General features: G+C 40.4%; 1 protein-coding gene across 1 annotated transcript in view; it reads right to left on the bottom strand.

Annotated features, from left to right (window-relative positions):
- LOC120988554 (A.superbus venom factor 1-like) overlaps positions 1 to 24146 on the bottom strand; it is a 413068-nt gene that overhangs the window by 18597 nt on the left and 370325 nt on the right. Inside the window, exons 31-36 of the mRNA XM_040416077.1 lie at positions 16711 to 16801; positions 15039 to 15090; positions 14225 to 14312; positions 10568 to 10642; positions 9212 to 9317; positions 429 to 515 (exon numbers count right to left, since the gene is read on the bottom strand). Of these exons, the coding sequence (XP_040272011.1) occupies positions 429 to 515; positions 9212 to 9317; positions 10568 to 10642; positions 14225 to 14312; positions 15039 to 15090; positions 16711 to 16801 (499 nt within the window). The remainder of the gene's footprint in view (positions 1 to 428; positions 516 to 9211; positions 9318 to 10567; positions 10643 to 14224; positions 14313 to 15038; positions 15091 to 16710; positions 16802 to 24146) is intronic.

Here is a 24146-nt window from a genome sequence, read left to right as displayed (position 1 = left end):
AAGAATGGTTTTCTGGAATTAGAGAGCTGAATAATGGCAATTTGGATCTCCCGTCAGTGCAGCAAGGTGTAATAGGATTGTTCCTATTACCCAGACAGTAATCTCCCCTAGTGAACCCTGTTTTGCTTCAATACTGTGGAATGATTCCTCCCTATCCTTTCCCTACACCTTGAATAATCTTTCCCTTAACTTGTAAATCGTTTTTTCAGCACAATGAAGTCTTTCCTAGCACTGTCCATAGCGCCTGCTGATGTCTCTCCCTGCACTAAGTACACTGGAAAATGGCAGAATCCAAGATGGCTGAGGCTATTTATAAGGCTGTGACATCACTTCATCAACTTTGATTCTCTCATATCTAGTACTAACCAATGAGTCTCAACAAAAAGATCCATATGAGAGGGTACCAAATTATTGTGATGTCCCCTTACCTGCACAACGACACATGTCTCCCTTACAGATCTTGCCCAGAAGCTTGTTGCCTGCATTCACATGGTAGGGTTTAGTGCATTGGTTTTCTGTTCATTAGAAAGAAAATCACATGAAATAGTCAAAAATATTGAATCAAGAAAATGTCTCGTAGAGTCTATAATCTGGGGTTGATTAGTGTTTATAATAGCTTTTGGAAAAAATAGGACAATGTTAATGTTTTTTTTCTCACGATAGATTATCACCTCTGGTCCTGGAGTTTGAGACCAGCTACATATTTAATGTGGTACTATACAAATACCATTGAAATAATTGGTCAACCATGTAATACATGGTTGGTCCAAATCAACCCGAGAGGGAGTTCTAACAAAAATTTGTGATGTTCAACTGCATGTTATTTCTGCCAGTACTAGAGTAAACCTGGAACTATCCTTGATTTTAAACTTATATGACCTAAGGCCATTATAATATGCAGGGCCTTAGGACATATGTTGGTACTTTTATTAACTACTTTTGGTACAATTTATTAACATTTTCATTTCAACCCTTTCCAGACCAAGCCATTTTTCACCTTCGTGACCAGGCTTAATTTTGCAAATCTGACATGTGTTACTTTATGTGGAATGCCTTTATTTATCCAAGCCATTCTGAGACTGTTTTCTTGTGACATTGCGTACGTGATTTTAGGGGAAAATTTAAGTTGATAACGTTTACTTTTATATTCTAAAAATCCCAAATTTACAGAAAAATTAGAAAAGAAAAATAATTTTCTAAATTTGAATTTCTACACATTAAAGGCAGATAGTGATACCTCATTAGATAGTTTTTACTTAAGATACTTAAGATTTTACTTAAGATTACTTAAGATTAGAGATGTCGCGAACATAAAATTTTCAGTTCGCGAACGGCGAACGTGAATTTCCGCAAATGTTCGCGAACGGGCGAACCGCCTTAGACTTCAATAGACATGCGAATTTTAAAACCCACAGGGACTCTTTCTGGCCACGATAGTGATGGAAAGTTGTTTCAAGGGGACTAACACCTGGACTGTGGCATGCCGGAGGGGGATCCATGGCAAAACTCCCATGGAAAATTCCGTAGTTGACGCAGAGTGTGGTAAGTTGAATTCGCAATGCGATTAATATAACCTGCATTAATCGCATTGCGAATTCAACTTAGAGCCAAGTTCCTAATGGTTGTATTGCTAGAATTTACGAATATAACGAATATAGCACTATATTCTCAATCTTCGTTATATTCTAGCAATACAACCATTAGGAACCCAGCTCTAAGTTGAATTTGCAATGTGATTAATATAACCTGTATTAATCGCATTGCGATTACAACTTAGTCAAATTTGTGACACTGCAGCTTCAGAATGAATCTAAGATGGATGCTGTCCTTGCTTTTTGATAGGAGGTGGGAGGGTCTGGGAGGGAGGGTATGCTGATTGGCTGGAATGTGTCTGCTGACTGAGAGGTACAGGGTCAAAGTTTGCTCAATGATGATGCAAAGGGGGCGGGCCGAACATCGCATATGTTCGCCCGCCGCGGCGAACGCGAACAAACTATGTTCGCCGGAAACTGTTCGCCGGCGAATAGTTCGGACATCTCTACTTAAGATCATTGTAAAAATTACATTCAATTTTTTTAGGATGTTAGAAGGCTTAGAATTTAAGAAGCAATTTTTCAAATTTTCTATAAAAATTTTCAAAACCGACTTTTACAAGGACCAGTTCAGTTCTGAATCTGAAGTCACTTTGAGGTCGTTACATAATATAAACCACCCATAAATGACCCCATTTTAGAAACTACACCCCTCAAATTATTCAAAACTCGTTTCACAAACTATGTTAACCCTTTAGGTGTTCCACAAGAATTAAAGGAAAATAGAGGTAAAATTAAAAATTTTCAGTTTTTGTGCAGATTTTTTGTCTTAATCAAATTTTAACTATAACACAGCAAGAGTTAACAGCAAAACAAACCTCAATATCTATTACCCTGATTCTGCAGTTTACAAAAACACCCCATTTAAGTTCGTAACCTGCTGTGGGGGCACACGGCAGGTCTCAGAAGGAAAGTAGCAACATATGGTTTTTGGAGGGCAGATTTTGCTAGAATGGCTTTTGGGTGTCGTGTCATGTTTAAAGGCACACTAAGGCACCCCTACAGAAGAAACCCCCTAAAAGTGACTCTATTTTGGAAACTACTCCTCTCAAATAATTTATTGAAGTCACAGGCGTTTCATAATATTTAGAAACACATGGCTATGAAAATAAAAAATTATATTTTTTACAAGAAAAAGTAGATTAAGCCCAAATATTTCACTTTCACAAGGGATATATGTGGTCGTAAACTGCTGTATCAACAGAAGGCAGAATTCAAAGGGAAAGGAACGGCAACTGCATTTTCTAACGTGTAATTTGCTGAAATAGATTTTAACCTCTTCAGGACACATGACGTACCATTCCAAATCATACCAAATCATTGAGCAGGCACCTTGGCTAATTGCGCTGGGGGGTCCTGTGACCCCCCCATGTCGGCAATCGCAGCAAACCGCAGGTCAATTTAGACCTGCGGTTTGCTGCGTTTCCGGGTAATTCGGGTCTCTGGGGACCCGATAACCCGGAACAGGATGGTGATCGGTGGTGTGAAAATACACCACCAATCACCATCCTGCGATCCTGAGAGGTGATGGTGACATCACCTCTCAGGATCGCTCTCATTGGTCGGCTGGGTGGGCGGGTCATTCAAATTATTGCAGCGCTCCTCTCCTCCTCCATTTGAGTCCGGGAGCCAAAGCGCTGCACGTGGATCCAGAGCTGCACCGATCTCCAGCCAGCACCCCCATCTTTGCCCCAGCACCACCCAGGTATTTAGGGAAAGGTTAGGGAAAGGTTGGGTTAGGCAGAGGTATTCAGGGAAAGTTAGTGAGCAAAAAAATATATATACGGTTGATCAGCGATTTTTCAATTTTTTTCACATTTTTTCTACTTTTTTAGTTAGTCTTTTTTTTTTTTGTCTGTTACGTTTATGGTGAGTTCGCGAACACCCGTGCTCCCACACACACGCACACTGAATAAAGATTTACACGCACGCACACACACACGCAGACACACACTCCCCTATGGCCCGCCGGACGTTCTCGGCCGAGGAGGCATACGCCCAGCTTGCCTCCAACTCCGAGAGTCCCAGTGAGGACGAGGATGACCCCACTTTCCTGTTGTCATCCGCATCCTGCTCAGCATCTAGCAATGATGATGAGCCCCCAAGGCGGCGGAGATGCCGCCAGGCGGAGCAAGGGGACCGTCATGCTAGGGACCCAGTGGCCCACCCTAGTACGAGCAGCTCTGGGGCTCGTACTAGTTTTCCGGCCCACCAGTTAAATACACCAGAGCCCCCTGCCGGTTAACTTGTCTGGTGTACCCCAGAGCTATTTGAGCCCGTGATTCCTGATTTTGTAGGCCAACCAGGAATCCAGATTTCCACAGTGGGCTTCACTGAATATGACTATTTTAGAATTTTTTCAGTGACCACTTTGTAAATCTGATGGTGGAGCATACGAACCTGTACGCCCAACAGTTCATTGCTCAACACCCGGGCTCCTTTTTGGCTAGGCCCGGTGGCTGGACCACGGTCAGTGCAGCCGAGATGAGGACATTTTGGGGCCTCGTGCTGCACATGGGCCTAGTCAAGAAACCTAGTATCAGGCATTACTGGAGTAGGGACGTCCTCTACCAGACCCCACTTTACAGTACGGCCATGACACGCTCCCGGTTTGAGGCCATCTGGAAATGCCTGCATTATTCAGATAATTTTTTCCATGTTAATCCGTTTGGTTAACAGCCAAACAAAACTTTATATTTATAACCCTCATACTGCAGTTTACAGAAACACCCCATATGTGGTCGTAAACTACTGTATGACCAAACAGCAGTGCGCAGAAGGAAAGGAATGCAGTATGGTTTCTGGAAGGCAGATTTTGATGGCCTTTTTTTTTTGGCACCATGTCCCATTTGAAGCCCCCCTGATGCCCCCTAGAGTAAAAACTCCATAAAAGTGACCCCATCTAAGAAACTACACCCCTCAAGGTATTCAAAACAGATTTTACAAACGTCGTTAACCCTTTAGGTGTTCCACAAGAGTTATTGGCAAATGGAGATGAAATTTCTGAATTTCTATTTCTGGTAAGCTTGCCTCACAAAAATGCAATATAGATAAACCAAAAATCATATGTACCCTAAAAATAGTCCCAACAAAACTGCCACCTTATCCCGTAGTTTCCAAAATGTGGTCACTTTTATGGAGTTTCTACTCTAGGGGTGCATCAGGGGGGCTTCAAATGGGACATGGTGTAAATAAACTAGTCCAGCAAAATCTGCCTTCCAAAAACCACACAGCGCACCATTTCCTCTACGCCCAACTGTGTGCCCGTACAGTTGTTTACAGCTACATATGGGATGTTTCTGCAAACTACAGATTCGGGGAAATAAATATAGCATTTTGTTTGGCTGTTAACCCTTGCTTTCTTACTGGAAAAAATGGATTAAAATGAAATTTGAAAATTTAAATTTTTGGGCAAATTTTCCATCTCTATTTGCCAATAACTCTTGTGCAACACCTAAAGGGTTAACAACTTTGTAAAATCAGTTTTGAATACCTTGAGGGGTGTAGTTTCTTAGATGGGGTCACTTTTATGAAGTTTCTACTCTAGGGGTGCATCAGGGGGGCTTCAAATGGGACATGGTGTAAATAAACCAGTCCAGCAAAATCTGCCTTCCAAAACAACATGGCGCACCTTTCCCTGTACGCCCTGCTATGTGCCCGTACAGTAGTTTATGGTCACATATGGGGTGTTTCTGCAAACTACAGAATCAGGGAAATAAATATAGCATTTTCTTTGGCTGTTAACCCTTGATTTGTTACTGAAAAAAATGGATTAAAATGAAAAATTTTCCCAAAAATTGAAATTCTCAAATTTCATCCCCATTTGCCAATAACTCGTCTGCAACACCTAAAGGGTTAACAAAGTTTGTAAAATCAGTTTTGAATACCTTGAGGGGTGTAGTTTCTTAGATGGGGTCACTTTTATGGAGTTTCTACTCTAGGGGTGCATCAGGGGGGCTTCAAATGGGACATGGTGTAAATAAACCAGTCCAGCAAAATCTGCCTTCCAAAAACAACATGGCGCACCTTTCCCTGTATGCCCTGCTGTGTGCCCATACAGTAGTTTATGGTCACATATGGGGTGTTTCTGCAAACTACAGAATCAGGGAAATAAATATAGCATTTTGTTTGGCTGTTAACCCTTGATTTGTTACTGGAAAAAAATGGATTAAAATGAAAAATGTGCCCAAAAATTGAAATTCTCAAATTTCATCCCCATTTGCCAATAACTCGTCTGCAACACCTAAAGGGTTAACAAAGTTTGTAAAATCAGTTTTGAATACCTTGAGGGGTGTAGTTTCTTAGATGGGGTCACTTTTATGGAGTTTCTACTCTAGGGGTGCATCAGGGGGGCTTCAAATGGGACATAGTGTAAATAAACCAGTCTAGCAAAATCTGCCTTCCAAAAACCACACGGCGCACCTATCCCTCTACGCCCTACTGTGTGCCTGTACAGTAGTTAACGGCGATATATGGGGTGTTTCTGCAAACTACAGAATCGGGGCAATAAAATAAAAAAATATAGGATTTTGTTTGGCTGTTAACCCTTGCTTTGTTACTGGAAAAAAATTATTAAATAGAAAATTTGCAAAAAAATCTAAATTCTGAAATTTTATCTCCATTTGCCATTAACTCTTGTGGAACACCTAAAGGGTTAACAATGTTTGTAAAATTAGTTTTGAATACCTTGAGGGGTGTAATTTCTAGAATGGGGTCATTTTTGGGTGGTTTCTATTATGTAAGCCTCACAAAGTGACTACAGACCTGAACTGGTCCCTAAAAATTGGATTTTTGAAAATTTCAGAAAAATTTCAAGATTTGCTTCTAAACTTCTAAGCCTTGTAACATCCCCAAAATATTAAATATCATTCCCAAAATGATCCAAAAATGAAGTAGACATATGGGAATATAAAGTAATAACTATTTTTTGAGGTATTACGATGTATTATAGAAGTAGAGAAATTGAAACTTGGAAATTTGCAATTTTTGACACATTTTTGGTAAATTTGGTATTTTTTTATAAATAAAAATGATTTTTTTACTTTATTTTACCAGTGTCACGAAGTACAATATGTGACGAAAAAACAATCTCAGTATGGCCTGGATAAGTCAAAGCGTTTTAAAGTTATCACCACTTAAAGTGACAATGGTCAGATTTGCAAAAAAAATGGCCTGGTCCTTAGGGTCAATTCAGACATCTGTGTGTATTTTGCTGATCCACGGATCCGTGGTTCCGCAAAACACGGACATTGATGATGTGCGTTCCGCATTTTGCGGACCGCACATCGCCGGCACATAATAGAAAATGCCTTTTCTTGTCTGCAATTGCGGACAAGAATAGGACATGTTCTATTTTTTTCTGGATCGGAATTCTGGACCCGGAAGTGCGGATCAGCAATTCCGGATCCGGGCAGCACATCGTGCTGCCCCATAGAAATGAATGGGTCCGCAATTCTGTTCCTCAAAATGCGGAACGAAATAGCGGATGTGTTAATGGACCCTTAAGGTGAAATAAGGCTGTGTCCTAAAGGGGTTAAGGGCCATAGCTTTAGTTTTTTTGTTGATTAAGTTGTGTGGGGGCTCATTTTTTGCAGGATGGGCTGTAGTTTTTAATGGTACTATTTTTGTGTACATATTACTTTTTGATTGCCTTTTATTTAATTTTATGTGAGGTGAAGTGGGCTAGCTAATATTGCAATCCCGCCAGTGTTTTTTAATTTTTATTTTTTTATGAGGTTCTCCATATATTTAATAAGATAATTTTATTCTGTGGGTTGATACGGTTATGGCGATACCAAATGTATATTGTTTTATTTATGTTTTACCACTTTTATATCATAAAATCACTTTTTATAAAAAAAAAAAATTTTTGCATCACCAAATCGAAGACCCAGAACTTTCGATTTTTCCATCAATGTAGCTGTGTGAAAGCTTGTTTTTTTTGCAGATCTGGCTATAATTATTTTCTAGTACAATTTTGGATTCTATATGACTTTTTGGGCGCTTTTTTTGGGAGGTGAAGCAGGCAAAAATTGCATTTCTGTCAGTGTTTTTTTATTTTTTATTTTTTATGGTGTTCTCCATGTGGTATATTTGATAAGATAATTTTATTCTGTGGGTTGATATGGTTATGGCAACACAAAATGTGTATTGTTTGTTTCATGTTCTACCACTTTTATCATAAAATCACTTTTTATTAAACATTTTTTTTTGCATCACCAAAATCTAAGACCCATTATTTTTTTTTTATCTTTCATCAACAAAGTTATATGAGGGCTTATTTTTTGTGGGGTGTCCTGTAGTTTTCATTGATATCATTTTTGGTATGCATATGACTTTTTGATCACTTTTTATTCATTTTTTTTTTTGGGGAGGTGAGGCAAAAAACCCAGCAATTCTGCTATAGTGTTTTATTTTTATAACATTTACCATGTGGGATTAGTACCATAATAATTTTATAGATGAGGTCATTACGGACGAGGTGATACCAATTAGGAGTAGTTTATTTTTTTAAATTTTTTTTTTAATCTCTTATAAATCAGCGGATATATGAAAAGGCTATTTAATTTCGTTTTTATTTAAATTTTTAATTATTTATTACACAATTTTAACTTTTTTTATTTTCACACTTTTTCTTTAGTAAGTCCTATTTGGATCTTGAAGATCCAGTGGGGCTGATGGCTGTACTATACTTTGCAATGCTCTTGCATTGTAAAGTATAGTATTATCAGGTTTCCTGGTAGATGGCAACACTGGACGCATTTGCAAGGCATCTGATTGCCATGGCAACCATCGGGCCGCTGCCATCGCAGCGCGGCAGCCTGATGGTTGAGAGAGTGAGCTCCTCCCTCTATTAACCCCATGAATGCCGCTGCAACGGCATCTTAGAGGTTATAGCAGAGTGCCAGCATATAGCTGACACACGCTGCTGATGGAGGAACTGAGCCACCGCCTTCACATTCAGGAGGACCACAACAGGGGGGCATATGGGGGCAGGGGACACAGGCGGGGACATTTGGAGACAGGGGCCTGCAGAGCACGGCCGGCAAAGTTAAAGGTACTGCGCACAGGGCACAGACGGGGGAGGCAGGAGATATTAGGGCACACAGATGGGGCACAGATCGGGGAAGAAGACACATCAGGGGGCACAGATTGAGGGCACAGAGCAGATAATGCCTGATTTCAGGCTCTAATCTGCAGATTGCAGATCAGAGCCTGAAACCGGCATTTTAACACTGCCGCACTGCAATTGATTAGGCTGCACAGACTAACCAATCGGAGCGATCACCGGCAAAGGACCACTCTAATTGGTCCCTTGCCGGCATTATTGGACTGTACACTGTCCCTGACAGCAGCAGTTCAGGGGCAGAAGCTTGGATTAAAGAGCTGCCATAACATTTATATATGTGCTATCTGCACATAGTAATACAGAAGTTATTTTCTTTTCAAAGTAGGCCATGTACTGTAACACCATTCATCCCAAGATCCAAGAGGAAACATAAGAAAGGAGAAATCTTTACAACTCCACAAAAAACAAACATGTCATAAATATGTAAACAAAAAGTTTCAAAAATGTTTGCTTTTTGTAGTTAAGAAGCTTATTGTAATGAGGACCTTACCTGGAGAGTAATAGTCATGCACTGTGATGTACCCAGGTTGAATAAGTCCCACTTTAAAGTACTGATGAAGATGCAATTTCAGACATTTGTCTTCTTTATGGGGAATCTAAGATGAATAAAACACAACTCCAAAATAACATCTTGGGTGCTGAAGGTTAGTTACACTGTAGCACTAGGGATCCTGCAAGCTGTTCCAGCAGGGAATAGCCTGCTGGATCTTTCTGCATTCCAGCATTGCCAGGAGCTCAAATGTCGCCATTTACTATAATGAGGACCGGCAGATATCTGTCCGCAAAACCGGCAAATATGCCGAGCATCAGGCGAAAGAAAACCGCTGTGCGCATCAGTTTTTTTTACTTGTTTCACACCAGATAAAAGGCAATATGTTCAAGACTATATCTCCAGCTTATATTGGATAGAATACAAAGTGGTGACACACCCAAACCATATTAATCGGGTATTCCCAGCTTGGACATGTATTTCAAATATCTGGTGGATGTGGGTCCTACTTCCTGGATCTATACCCATGTTGACGGGTCCCCTGACTTCCCTGTAGAGATAGTCCAATAATTTAGACTTCTATGCCACATTACACTAATTTCCAGATTCTCTCACACAGACTCCATCTGATTTCCAAGGAGCCAGTGACAAAACACACTGAGTGTGATCGTAGCATTATTGAGGAACCCTTTTAAAAAACTGTTGTCCAAAGGTTTGGTGAGAAATAAAGGATCACTATTAGAGATGAGCGAATTTTTTAAAAGTTCAATTTGGCTGATTCGCCGAATTTCACAAACAAATTTCCTTCAAAGAGCATTTTTTTTAAAGTAGCGGGTGCAATGACAGGGAGCTGCGATAGCGTTCATACATGATTGCGGCATCTGAATGTAAAATTCGCTCATCCCTAGTGGTGACGTATGGCGTCATCAAGCCTGCCGGCGTGATGATGTAATCTCGTGACACATGGGATTTTAGACGAGATCTTCAAGCAAGATGGAGGCTGGTGGCCCGTCGTGAGCAAATGGAGGAGGTAAGTTTGATTTTTATTTTATTTTTTATACCATTTCAGGTTAAATCGATTCACTGACACGAAGCATGAGGAAATTCGGCTTCTAGGCAAATCGAATTTATCCTGAAATTCGGATCGAATTACACTTCGTGGGATTGGATTCGCTCATCTCTAATCACTATATTTAATTTAAAAAAATCAACAACCACTCTCAGCTCAGTATGTCATATTGAGACATTTATAATACATAGATGTAGGTTCCCCTCCCATGATCCCTCTATGAGCTAAGAGAGGTTCCCACTTCTGGCAAGCCTGGACTGTCCATGCAAAAGCAAGTAACTTCTTACCGTGTCAATGTAGAGAATCAATGTGCCTGTGTTGATCTCAAAGTTGGAGATGTATGTGTCCACTTCTCTTTTAAGCTGTGAATATATGAAGAATCCACGTTTTAAAAATCTTGGAACATAGATTAATCTTGAAACATAACATAAAATATCCAAGATAACAGAAATATAGATGCTCAAATATATGTGATCCTTAAATCAAAAAATGAGCTCCAAATGAAAAAGATTTAAGCTGATCAGATTCATTAACATCTATGTCATTGCTAAACTGGTCAACCATCAAACAAGTGATCAAGTCAAGCCCAAAGAGCAGTCAAGGAGGCAAAAGTTCATTATGGAAGGAAATTAGAGGTACAAGTCCCTGTCATCTTCAACCAATCTCTGTAATTGTCTGTTAAACCAGTGTGCTTCAAAATACCCATTATTGTCCCTGTCCCAAAGAAATTACAACCAACCGGTTTGTATGAGTATCACCCTGTAACATTGACCTCATTTGTGATGAACTGCTGTGAAAGGCTGGTCTGAGACTTTATTATCACTTCACTTCCTGTGAACCTGGATCCCCTACAGTATTAGTCACCTATTACACACAGTCCTGTCTCATCTAGACACTAAAAAATTCAAACTACATTAGAATTCTGTTTGTGGACTATAATCCCCTTTACACTGGCTACTAAGTTAGGAAATCCAAGTAAAAAATAAATCATAATGTTGGTGGATCACTAATGGTACATGTGCCAACAGTCGGACACATTATCATAGAAACATAGAAACATAGAATGTGTCGGCAGATAAGAACCATTTGGCCCATCTAGTCTGCCCAATATATCAGAATACTATGGATAGCCCCTGGCCCTATCTTATATGAAGGATGGCCTTATGCCTATCCCATGCATGCTTAAACTCCTTCACTGTATTTGCAGCTACCACTTCTGCAGGAAGGCTATTCCATGCATCCACTACTCTCTCAGTAAAGTAATACTTCCTGATATTACTTTTAAACCTTTGCCCCTCTAATTTAAAACTATGTCCTCTTGTAGCAGTTTTTCTTCTTTTAAATATTCTCTCCTCTTTTACCTTGTTGATTCCCTTTATGTATTTAAAAGTTTCTATCATATCCCCTCTGTCTCGACTTTCTTCCAAGCTATACATGTTAAGGTCCTTTAATCTTTCCTGGTAAGTTTTATCCTGCAATCCATGTACTAGTTTAGTAGCTCTTCTCTGAACTCTCTCCAAAGTATCAATATCAATTATCTGGGATGACCATTCCTGCAAATGCTTGTCTTCCAATAACCATCTGACAAGATGGCCTACATGGAGGAAATAAAGCACCTGTGAGCTTGTGCCAGGATAATCATCTCATCTTGAATCTTAGCAAAACAAAGGAATTGGTGGTGAATGTTAGCAAGAAGCAGAAGAGGATCAATCACCCTTTCAAAATAAATGGTGATCTAATGGAACGGGTGGCTGCTTTCAGTACCTTGGTATACACATCACTCAACAGCTATCTTGGGCATGTCATACAAATTTATTTAAAAAAAAACACTCATTAGAGTCTTCATCAACTCAGTGACTTCAGACTACTCCTCAGGATACTACAACTTTTACACCTACAGATGTAGCAGGTGAAACACACACACTCAACTCAAATTTCTTACTGTAACTCATCGCGTTATCTTGAAACAAAAGCCATTGAAAGGCAATTGCTTAACGCATTTAGTTGCATTTAGTTTAGATAACATGTTGTGTGCTAACCCTGCTACATCCGTATGTGTAAAGCAACATCTTGTAGATAATCATCAAGAGTATCCTGACTGGAATATAAAATCCTGGTTTGGTAGGAGCACGAAACAGGACAGACAGGCTCTTCAGATGGTGGTGCGTTTGGCTGAGCGAATCATCCGCACTAACCTCCTTGATCTGCAATTCATTTGTAATAGGAGGTGCTTGGCCATGGCCAGAAAGATGGTGAGGTACCTCAGACATTCAGATAATGGTCTGTTTTGTCTTATGCGATCTGGGAAATGTTACCACATTTTGGAAGCTAATGCAAGAGAATCTGGAAGAGTTTCTTCCAGCAGGCTGAATCAGGGCACTATGGAAGTTTTTGATTGAATGTTCACCCAAGGACATCCAGGAGCCATCAAAGAGTGGAGCATGTAAACCTCCGGTGCCCTGAAGGAAGTATATCTTGTACTTTTTAGGTGTTATATGCGGGGATATATATTGCAGTGCTATATGCATTATACGGCAGTATTATTTTGCACTGAATGGCAGTGCTGTGGGTAGCACAGGTGCTCAGTGGTTAGCACTGGTGTCTTGCAACCCTGTGGTCCTCTGATCAAGGGCATCTGTGTGGAGTTTGGGTACTTCAATTTCTTCCCACACACGCCAGAGACATACTGGTAGGTAACTTAGATTGGGAGCTCCACTGGGGACAGTGAGTGATGATAATGTCTGTAAAGCACATCCCTATATAAAAGTATAATAAATATTGTATACAGTAGACACTTTACAGCAGTATTACTTGGATACTATATAGTATTAGTAAGGCATTGTATGGTAGTGTTTTTTGAACTGGGGGGAAGTACTGTGTGGGCATTGTATGAAAATATAATTAATTTCATACTTGAGTTTTATATGTATGTTTTGAAAAATCCGAATCCAACTTTTCTTGCTGTCCAGGATCCCATTTTCTATAATATCGGCTTTGATCTAAGCATCTTTAGTCTTAATAACTTTTATTCACTTGGCGTGTCCACAGAAAATCTAGTCCTACACCACTCCTACCCAAGCCTTGTAGGGTGGCCAGGGCACTGTATTATAAGTGGCCTATGATGGCTGTTTCTTAAAGAGTGGCACACATGGAGGGTTTTTCCTCCCAAATTCCTCTTGTAATTGTCTGCTATTGGCTTATATTCATGGCAAGAAAATATAATGTAAAAATGGCAAATATCTTTTATGGTCAACTTAGAGTGCAATCCTTAAAGATCATCTCTCTACCTTAGACAGTTCTTTGTTTTAGGACTAGATCATTATCTACAAGATGTTGTTTGTCCTATCAGGGTGTCTTAATGGCCTTTTGGGCTGATTCCTGGGCTCTTTTCTGCTGTGCAGACTTCTTTACAACTGAGTATATCCAGGACACTGAAAGGTATAATCTCTTTCTCCCTCTTTAAGTCAATGTCTCAATGAAAGTCCACTTTTAAAATTCTCCCATTTGGTTGTACTTTCTGCTAGGAAAATGTATAATACCTTATTGAAAGGCTGGTTTCACACTACTGGCACAGCCTTCCAGAAGGCATGTGCCTTCCGGCATAGAATGGTGGGTATCAGTAGGACATAAAGGTATTTGCCTAGCCAATTCTTGGTATATTTGCCAGGTTTTGGCTGGATCACTGGTGTACTCAATTATAGTTAATGGGGTAGGACGGCATTCCAGCAGCGTCCAGCATTGACGGATCTGTAAACGCTTGTGTGAAACTAGCCTAAGGGAATAAATCTTTTTATAACAATTTCCTTGAAATTTCTCAATCATCTACTCTTTATGATTAGAGATCTTTGGTCCCTTCATCACATGATCTACTCTAAAAATCTGATGGGATCATTTTTTTTATGTTATTAAATCTGATCTTTGACTCAAACCTGATTGGAACTCACCTTATTAAGTTCATTTATATCTGGTTTAAACCCAGTCATCATAGACATATCAATGATGGACAAGGTGGCATCATGGTTCTTAAGGAATCTGCAAAAAAATAAACAGATTATAAATGTAGTCTCTTGATATGAGAACTGCATTCTATTGGTAGTCTATACAACTACAATCCAACAAGCATTTTTCATATTTATTGCCTCCAGGTGAAAATATACTTAAAGATATTTTCCACAATACAATAATATTCTCCAAAGAAGATTACTCTTATCATTGAAAATGTTGTATTCTTCTTGTAGCATAGCAAAATAAACACAGAAATAATATTTCTTTGAGCATCCCTTTTTTATTAGAAGGGTTTCCCAAACATAGATGAAATGAAGCATTACACTGTTCTCATCAATATCAATGGACTGCCCATGTTACGCATATAAATACCAAGTCCTCAAGACTGAGACACTATTTCCTCTGGCTAATAGATTAGAGCCCTGAATGTAGAGTAAACCAGTCAATCCCTACAAAATAATGTCAAGTTTGAGACTCCCAGCATGCACCACTCACTGATAAGTGAGGGCCTTCACCTCTGGTTAGTTAAAACGGAACATTATTTAAAGAGGGCGTTTAACAGTGTAACATATGCTATGACTAAGTTCTTATGATTGAAACACGTAAGACAGGCAGTGATGATCTTGATGATTGTGGCAGAAAAGAGGTGGAAATAAGAAATCAGGCTTTTTGACTCCTATCTCTATATACCATATAGGGGTAAATATTATATTTATGTTCACATTCACAGAATTAGCAAAGTATGGAACTCACCTGGTACAAATAGTAACAGAAACAGTAGAATAGGCTCCTTCAGGTTTCTTAACTGTGTGGGAAATTGCAAGGATACATTCAATTTCATATAATTTCACTTACAAGAGTTGTCTGGTCCATTTTGTCAATGGGTTATGTCAAGTGAATGGGACAAGCTGAAATACTAGACACACCCCATTGACAAGAGAAGTGCTTCTATTATATCTTCAGCGTACAGAACAATTGCCACAGTACTGTATGTGAGTTTGGGTCTACAAACAGTTTTTCACCTCATATACATAGTATAAGCTTGACACTAATCCCTGAAAATTTGATTTATCAGATTAACTACGGTGTTGTTTTCCAGAATGTCAACCTACACAGACCAACCATAAATAGTTGCTCAGAAAGTGGCCATCAAACACCTCATGTGTACGTATGTCAAGCATAAAAGGGTTTTCCAACTTTTTACAAGTGATGATCTACATCTACACCGTTCCATCTACTGTGAGCCAAGTACTGCAGCCCCACTGTAACCAGTCCTGTCCTCTACAGAATGGACAGAGCTGTGTGGTTCCGGTGCCGAATTCCAGCTCTGAGCTACACTAAGGCATCTGGTTGCTGGGAAAGAAGGTGTTGTAGGATAGGCCATAACTTTCAAATTGCTAAACAACACATTAACAAAAACTGTCACAGTCTAAAGATCCAAATGTCAAAAGTCCTCCTTCTGCTGCGAGTATCCTCTTTCCTTGTAGAATCTCTGAATGCCCAAAAAGGTAAAACTAGTTAGCATCATATTCCTCTTCACTTAACCCTGACCACTACAGAAGCCAGATTTTTTTTTCTGTCTGTATGTTTATTATGTGTATGAGATATTTGGTGTCTTTTCCCACAAGACACCAAATGTTTGTATGGATGTTTGGCTCGGAAGATTCCAGTGTTGGAATCTGCCAGTCAAGCAGAGATGATTTCCTTCTTACTTGTTTTAATCTGTTTAGTGGTAGGAGAGATTAAATTTAGAGGAGGAGAGAATACTGGCCACAAGAAGAAGACTTGGCATTTGACCCTTCTGGCAGGCCATTCCTAGAAGTCTCAGCATGAGCTCAAAAGCTATATTGCACTGATACAGTAGAGACTTATGGTCGTCAACTCATCTTTACTCTCTAGAAGTCATATAACTAAAGATTTGGAGTCTGCTATGTCAGTGATGCAGAACTTAGGGCTAGATGATATATTAGGGTCAAGCCTACAGAAAGTGAAATTAATGTTTCTGTTTGCTTTCTTATTTTTGCTACTATAGTCATGATAAAAAACATATCATTAAGAGGATCACTCCTTCATCCATACCAGATTTACTGTTAAAGGTTTTTAGTTCCATCATAAACTGCACTATGCATATTGGCTTTCTTATTTGACAAGACCACCCCTCTATAAGACCATAGTTAACACCATTTTGGGTGGTCATTTCCAAGAGTTTTCACTCTACTTTTTTAGTCTACTGACTAGAACGATACAGAGGCATGCATATTAGCCACTGGTCTGTAATACTGATCTGTAGAGTCTCCGTGTGCTCTTGTGCATGGTCCTTACATAGATAGGCATGTGCCGTACTACTGGTCATATTCTTTCTATCCCTACAGGTTATACAGTAAATGGAAAATCAAAAAATAACCAGAAGGTGCAAATATCTTACAGTCAGGTTCCTCCTGAATTGTCACCGACAGATCGAAGTTGTTACATTTTTTCTCTTTCTCTGTCTCAAACACATAATAGATAGACAATACCTGGTGGATAAATGAAATTACAGTTGGTATAGTACACAAGTAATGTAAAAATATGCTAATAATTTCAATACCCATCAATATTATTAAAGATGAGCGAATCGAACTTGATGAAGTGGAATTCGATCCGAACTTCTCGTGGTAACGAATCAAATTTTTTCTAAAATTGCTGCTGCACATGCCATGCAGACAGACAGCCAACCAGCAGATAGCCAGCCCCTGTTATGTCTCAGCCTGCTCGGTCTCCAACAGTTTACAGTGAACTTAGTGCAGGGAGAGACATTGCACACCAATAGGAGAGTGTACAGCCTGGGTAATAGGGGCTATTACACCTTGCTGCACTAATAAGGGTTACAAAGTGATCTATTAATACAGATTTTAGATTGTTTGCATTATTTAATATATCAGTAATTCCAGTAATCCTTGCTTCTGTTATTGGGGTGATCTGATACAACCAGTTTTGGGGTGGATTTAGTTGATTTATAAATCAAAACATTCATCAAAACAAATAAATAGCAACTGAGCCATAAAAGTAATTATCTATTAAATAAACAATAAAACAATTAAACAATGAAATAATCCAAGTAACCCCAAAAGTTAAGGAGAGGAGAATAGCAACACAGTAACAGTAACACGCGAAACGCGTGTCAAGGTACGAGGGTTGGACCACTGACATTGTTCCTCCTTTGGTATGGCATTTTTTCTTGATTTATTAATGTTCTGTTCCTATTTGTTTTGAAGGATGCTCAGGCATGATTATATGTTTAGCTATATTAGGGTCACGGCCATGCAGACTTCATAATAGATTTTAGATTTGCATATATGCCTTTCATTAGAGATGGCCTTGCGGTGAGCCCGGCAATCGTTTCGCGGCGAACTTTGCACGTTCGCGATTCTCCGAACATGCAAACATATGACGATGTTCACAGGCGCCATATTCTTATGCATTGCGCCAAACTTTGACCCATGACACATCCATCAGGTGGGACAGGACAGCCAATTGAGACGTTTCAGCATATGGACACACCCCCACCTTATAACAGAACCCGATCTCGCAGCCATTTTACATTCTGTGTTTTGCCAGTGTAGGGAGAGGTTGCTTTGTGGAGCAGGGCAGACTGTTAAGGACATCAAACGCTAGCTAATAGGGCCACAAAAGTCCATTTAAGTACTGGTATAGGTGTGCTATCTATAGGTGTGATATACTGTGGGGTGTGATATACTTATAATATATTTTCTAATATAGAAAGTATATTATAGTGCATTTGTATTGTGCAGCAGTTGTGTGCGGTTCTGCTGCGATACCGCAGGTATATAGAGGGACAAGCGCTATTGGAACAACTATTTGCAACCGGTGTGATATACCTGTTGCCCCCAAAAAAACTGATTGAGGGGTGCAATATACTTGCTTCCACAAAATACTGATTAAGGGGTTTGATATACCTGCTTCCACAAAATACTGATTGAGGGGTGCGATATACATGCTTCCACCAAATATTGATTAAGGGGTTCTATATACATTCTTCCACAAAATACAGATTGCGGGGTGCAATATACTTGCTTCCACAAAATACTGATTAAGGTGTTCTATATACCTGTTTCCACAAAATACTGATTGAGGGGTGCGATATATCTGCTTCCACCAAATATTAATTAAGGGGTTCTATATACTTGCTTCCACAAAATACTGAATAAGGTGTTTGATATACTTGCTTCTACAAAATACAGATTGAGGGTTGCGATATACCTGTTTCCACCAAATATTAATTTAGGGGTTCTATATGCCTGCTTCCCCAAAATACTGATTAAGGGATTTGATATACCTGCTTCCACCAAATACTGATTGAGGCCTGCGATACACCTGCTTCCACAAAATACTGGTTAAGGGGATTGATATACCTGCTTTCACCAAATACTGATTGTGGCCTGCGATACACCAACTTCTGCAAAATACTGATTAAGGGGATTGATATACCTGCTTCCACCAAATATTGATTAAGGCCTGCAATACATTTGCTTCCACAAAATACAGGGAGTGCAGAATTATTAGGCAAGTTGTATTTTTGAGGATTAATTTTATTATTGAACAACAACCATGTTCTCAATGAACCCAAAAAACTCATTAATATCAAAGCTGAATATTTTTGGAAGTAGTTTTTAGTTTGTTTTTAGTTTTAGCTATTTTAGGGGGATATCTGTGTGTGCAGGTGACTATTACTGTGCATAATTATTAGGCAACTTAACTAAAAACAAATATATACCCATTTCAATTATTTATTTTTACCAGTGAAACCAATATAACATCTCAACATTCACAAATATACATTTCTGACATTCAAAAACAAAACAAAAACAAATCAGTGACCAATATAACCACCTTTCTTTGCAAGGACACTCAAAAGCCTGCCATCCATGGATTCTGTCAGTGTTTTGATCTGTTCACCATCAACATTGCGTGCAGCAGCAACCACAGCCTCCCAGACACTGTTCAGAGAGGTGTACTGTTTTCCCTCCTTGTAAATCTCACATTTGATGATGGACCACAGGTTCTCAATGGGGTTCAGATCAGGTGAACAAGGAGGCCATGTCATTAGATTTTCTTCTTTTATACCCTTTCTTGCCAGCCACGCTGTGGAGTACTTGGACGCGTGTGATGGAGCATTGTCCTGCATGACAATCATGTTTTTCTTGAAGGATGCAGACTTCTTCCTGTACCACTGCTTGAAGAAGGTGTCTTCCAGAAACTGGCAGTAGGACTGGAAGTTGAGCTTGACTCCATCCTCAACCCGAAAAGGCCCCACAAGCTCATCTTTGATGATACCAGCCCAAACCAGTACTCCACCTCCACCTTGCTGGCGTCTGAGTCGGACTGGAGCTCTCTGCCCTTTACCAATCCAGCCACGGGCCCATCCATCTGGCCCATCAAGACTCACTCTCATTTCATCAGTCCATAAAACCTTAGAAAAATCAGTCTTGAGATATTTCTTGGCCCAGTCTTGACGTTTCAGCTTGTGTGTCTTGTTCAGTGGTGGTCGTCTTTCAGCCTTTCTTATCTTGGCCATGTCTCTGAGTATTGCACACCTTGTGCTTTTGGGCACTCCAGTGATGTTGCAGCTCTGAAATATGGCCAAACTGGTGGCAAGTGGCATCTTGGCAGCTGCACGCTTGACTTTTCTCAGTTCATGGGCAGTTATTTTGCGCCTTGGTTTTTCCACACGCTTCTTGCGACCCTGTTGACTATTTTGAATGAAACGCTTGATTGTTCGATGATCATGCTTCAGAAGCTTTGCAATTTTAAGAGTGCTGCATCCCTCTGCAAGATATCTCACTATTTTTGACTTTTCTGAGCCAGTCAAGTCCTTCTTTTGACCCATTTTGCCAAAGGAAAGGAAGTTGCCTAATAATTATGCACACCTAATATAGGGTGTTGATGTCATTAGACCACACCCCTTCTCATTACAGAGATGCACATCACCTAATATGCTTAATTGGTAGTAGGCTTTCGAGCCTATACAGCTTGGAGTAAGACAACATGCATAAAGAGGATGATGTGGTCAAAATACTCATTTGCCTAATAATTCTGCATGCAGTGTACTGATTAAGGGGTTTGATATACCTGCTTGCACCACATATTGATTGAGGAGTGCGATACACCTGCTTCCACAAAATTCTGATTAAGGGGATTGATAGACCTGCTTCCAACAAATGTTGATTGAGGCCTGCAATACACCTGCTTCCACAAAATACTGATTAAGAGGTTTGATATACCTGCTTCCACCAGATATTGATTTAGGCCCCCGATACACCAGCTTCGACAATATACTGATTAAGGGGATTGATAAACCCGCTTCCAGCAAATATTGATTGAGACCTGCGATACAACTGCTTCCACAAAATACTGATTAAGGAGTTTGATATACTTGCTTCCACTAAATACTGATTGAGGCCTGCGATACACCTGCTTTCACAAAATACTGAGATAGGGGTGCGATATACCTGCTTCCACCAAATATTGTCTGAGGCCTGCAATACACCTGCTTCCACAAAATACTGATTAAGGGGATTAATATACCTGCTTCCACCAAATCTTGATTTAGGCCTGCGATACACCTGCTTCCTCAAAATACTGATTAAGGGGATTGATATACCTGCTTCCACCAAATATTGATTGAGGCTTGCGATACACCTGCTTCCAGAAAATACTGATTAAGGGGTTGATATACCTGCTTCCACAAAATACTGATTGAGGGGTGCGATATACCTGCTTCTACCAAATATTGATTAAGTGTTCTATATACCTGCTTCCACAAAATATAGATATGGGGTACGATATTCCTGCTTCCACAAAATACTGATTAAGGGGTTTTATATATTTGCTTCCACAAAATATTGATTGAGGGGTGCGATATACCTGCTTCCACAAAATATTGTTTAAGGGGTTCTATATACCTGTTTCAACAAAATGCTGATTGAGGGGTGCGATATACCTGCACCACAAAATACTGATTAAGGGGTTTAATATACCTGCTTTTACAAAATACAGATTAAAGGGGTGCGATATACCTGCTTCCGCCAAATATTGATTAAGGGGTTCTATATATCTGCTTCCACAAAATGCTGATTGAGGGGTGCTATATACCTGCTTCCACTAAATATTTTTTAAGGGGTTCTAAATACCCGCTTCCGCAAAATACTGATTAAAGTGGTTTGATATACCAGCTTCCACCAAATACTGATTGAGGCGTGCGATATACCTACTTCCACAAATACTGCTCTTCTCTAGCGACTTTAGCACAGGGTCATTTTGAAAATGACAGGCAGAGGAAAAGGTAGGTCGTCCCGCAGGGGTGGTAGGGGTTGGGCAGGTGCACCAGGCCGGAGCCTAAGGGGGAAGTTGGAGAAGGTGCGTGCGGTTACGTCAAAGGACACACCAGAGTTGGTTGAGTGGCTCACTTAGCCTTCCGCTTCTGATGATGATGATGTATAGTCTTGTGTACATGCAGTCTTACCCTTAGGGCCTCGATGCGCTTAGCTGGCTGATTCAACAAGGGAGGAAAAAGAAGAAGACATGACACTTTACCATGGGCCGCAAAGGCCTAGAGGATATGGCACCTATTCCAGAGACCAACTTCCTAGCACTTATTAAATAGAGTATCAAGAAAAAGAGAGGGAAGGTAGGGGAATCTCAAGGTTCAAAGGGCTCGGGCAAGATATAGAAAATGCGAAGAAAACAAAATTAATAAACGTGAGGAAAAAGTATCTTTAAGAAAGAAGGGACATTACCAACCGTGAATTTATAGACTAAGATTTAGGAAAACTAAAATTTAGGAACTCTGCAGCAGGACAGGTTCTGGGGAGCTTGGTTTCTTTTCACCGCGCCAGTGGCTGCTCATGCGCCATGCATGCAGACTTCTACAGCCACTTGATGAGATCACCAAACTGGTCAGTCGCAGCCAGGGTGCCATCAGTGACATTGTACCTTACGCCTTCTTTATGGAGCGTGCATTGCGTTGTTTCATTGATCAACAGTTGAGGAGCAGGAGCTGGAAGATGAGGAAGTTGCAATGCTGAATGAATTCCCAGAGGGGGATACTCCCTCTGAGACAAGTCAGCAGGAGTCTGAAGAGGAGTCAGAGGAGAATGGTGGCTGGGGGGAGGAGGAGCAAGAAGAGCAGGCTTTAAACTTTTCTGAGATCCCTGGTGTTGTCAATGGATGAGGGGAGGAGACCGAGAATGACATTCTCCTGGACGATAAGCAGGAGCAAGGGCGCTCCACAGCTTCCAATTTAGTGCAAATGGGGGCCTTCATGCTCAGGTGTTTAAAGAGGGGCCCCCGTATAAAAAGCATAAAAGGCAAGGACCAGTACTGGGTGGCAACGTACTTAGACCGCCGGTACAGACACAAAATGGCAGACATGTTACCAGCATCACAGAGGGCTGTCAGAATGCAGCATTTCCAGGCCTTGCTGCGAGAGATGCTGCGTTCTGCTGTTGCACCCATCGACAGCCGCCCTCCAAATCCAGCCTCAGGGAATGCCTAGACCGACAGGTGTCCGACTACATCTGGTTAACGGCTGATGTGGACGCTCTAAGAAACGAGGCACTCCTGGACTACTGGGAGTGTAGGCTTGACCTGTGGCCAGAGCTGGCACAATTTGTCATGGAACTCTTGGCTTTCCCCTCGTTGAATGTCCTGTCCGAAAGGACGTTCAGCATAGTAGGGGGGATAGTGACCAATAAGCGCACTTGCCTAGCTCACGACAATGTGGACTACCTCACATTTCTAAAAATGAATGAGGCATGGATCTCGGAGGAATCCAACATCTGTGATGACCACGTGTAATTGAATTTCCTCATGCCAGCCCACACATATCCCCACCACCCAGAACAAAGAATGGTCCTTGTCTTATGTATATACAGCGGAATAAAAGGCCTTTTCTGTCAGGTGAATGCCTAATTTTTGGGGCCTTTACTCCAGTGGCCTACAGTTTGTTATCCAGTGAACGTCTAATATACCTCTAGCCACATAATCACTTGTTCTTGTCTGTCAGGTGAATGCCAAATTTTTGGGGCCTGTACTGGCCTACAGTAAAATTGTCATCCAGTGACCACCTAATGTACCTCCAGCCACATGATCACTTGTTCTTGTCTGTCAGGTGAATGCCTAATTTCTGGGGCCTGTACTAGCCTACAGTAAAATTGTATTTCAGTGACTGCCCTATGTGCCTCCAGCCACATAAGCACTTGTTCTTTTCTGTCAGGTGAATGCCTAATTTTTGGTGCCTCTACTGTCCTACAGTAAAATAGTTATCCAGTGGCCGTCTAATATATCTCCAACCAGATAATCACTTGTTCTTTTCTGTCAGGTGAATGCCAAATTTTTGGGGCCTGTACTCCCGTGGCCAAATTTTTTTTTTCTAGGCTCCAGCAGGGCACATTTTTGAGAGTTTCCCTAAGACGCATGGCCCCTGAATAAAATACATATTTTTTATGAGAATTTTGTCATTGATCCACCTCTGGTATGTCACTATGTTGTGGGACTATTTGTGCACTTCTAGTAAGTATTTGGTGGCTGCAAATATGACCTGAAGGTTTTTCATTAAATCAATGGGGTCTGCCGCAAACACGCGGTTCGCGAATATTTGATAGTGAACGCGCACTCGCGAATCGTCCCGGCCGATGTTTGTCCATCGCTACCTTTCATCACTATAATGCCATCAGTAATGATAGTATTGATTCTTTGATTACAATATACATGTTGGAGGAACGTGTGGTGATACCACCCTGTGTTGGTATTCTCATCTCCTTAACTTTTTTGGTTACTTGGATTATTTTATAGTTTTTTTAA

The sequence above is a fragment of the Bufo bufo genome, chromosome 1 (genome assembly GCF_905171765.1).
Source record: "Bufo bufo chromosome 1, aBufBuf1.1, whole genome shotgun sequence".
NCBI lineage: Eukaryota > Metazoa > Chordata > Amphibia > Anura > Bufonidae > Bufo > Bufo bufo.
This window is presented reverse-complemented; position numbering and strand designations above follow the sequence as displayed.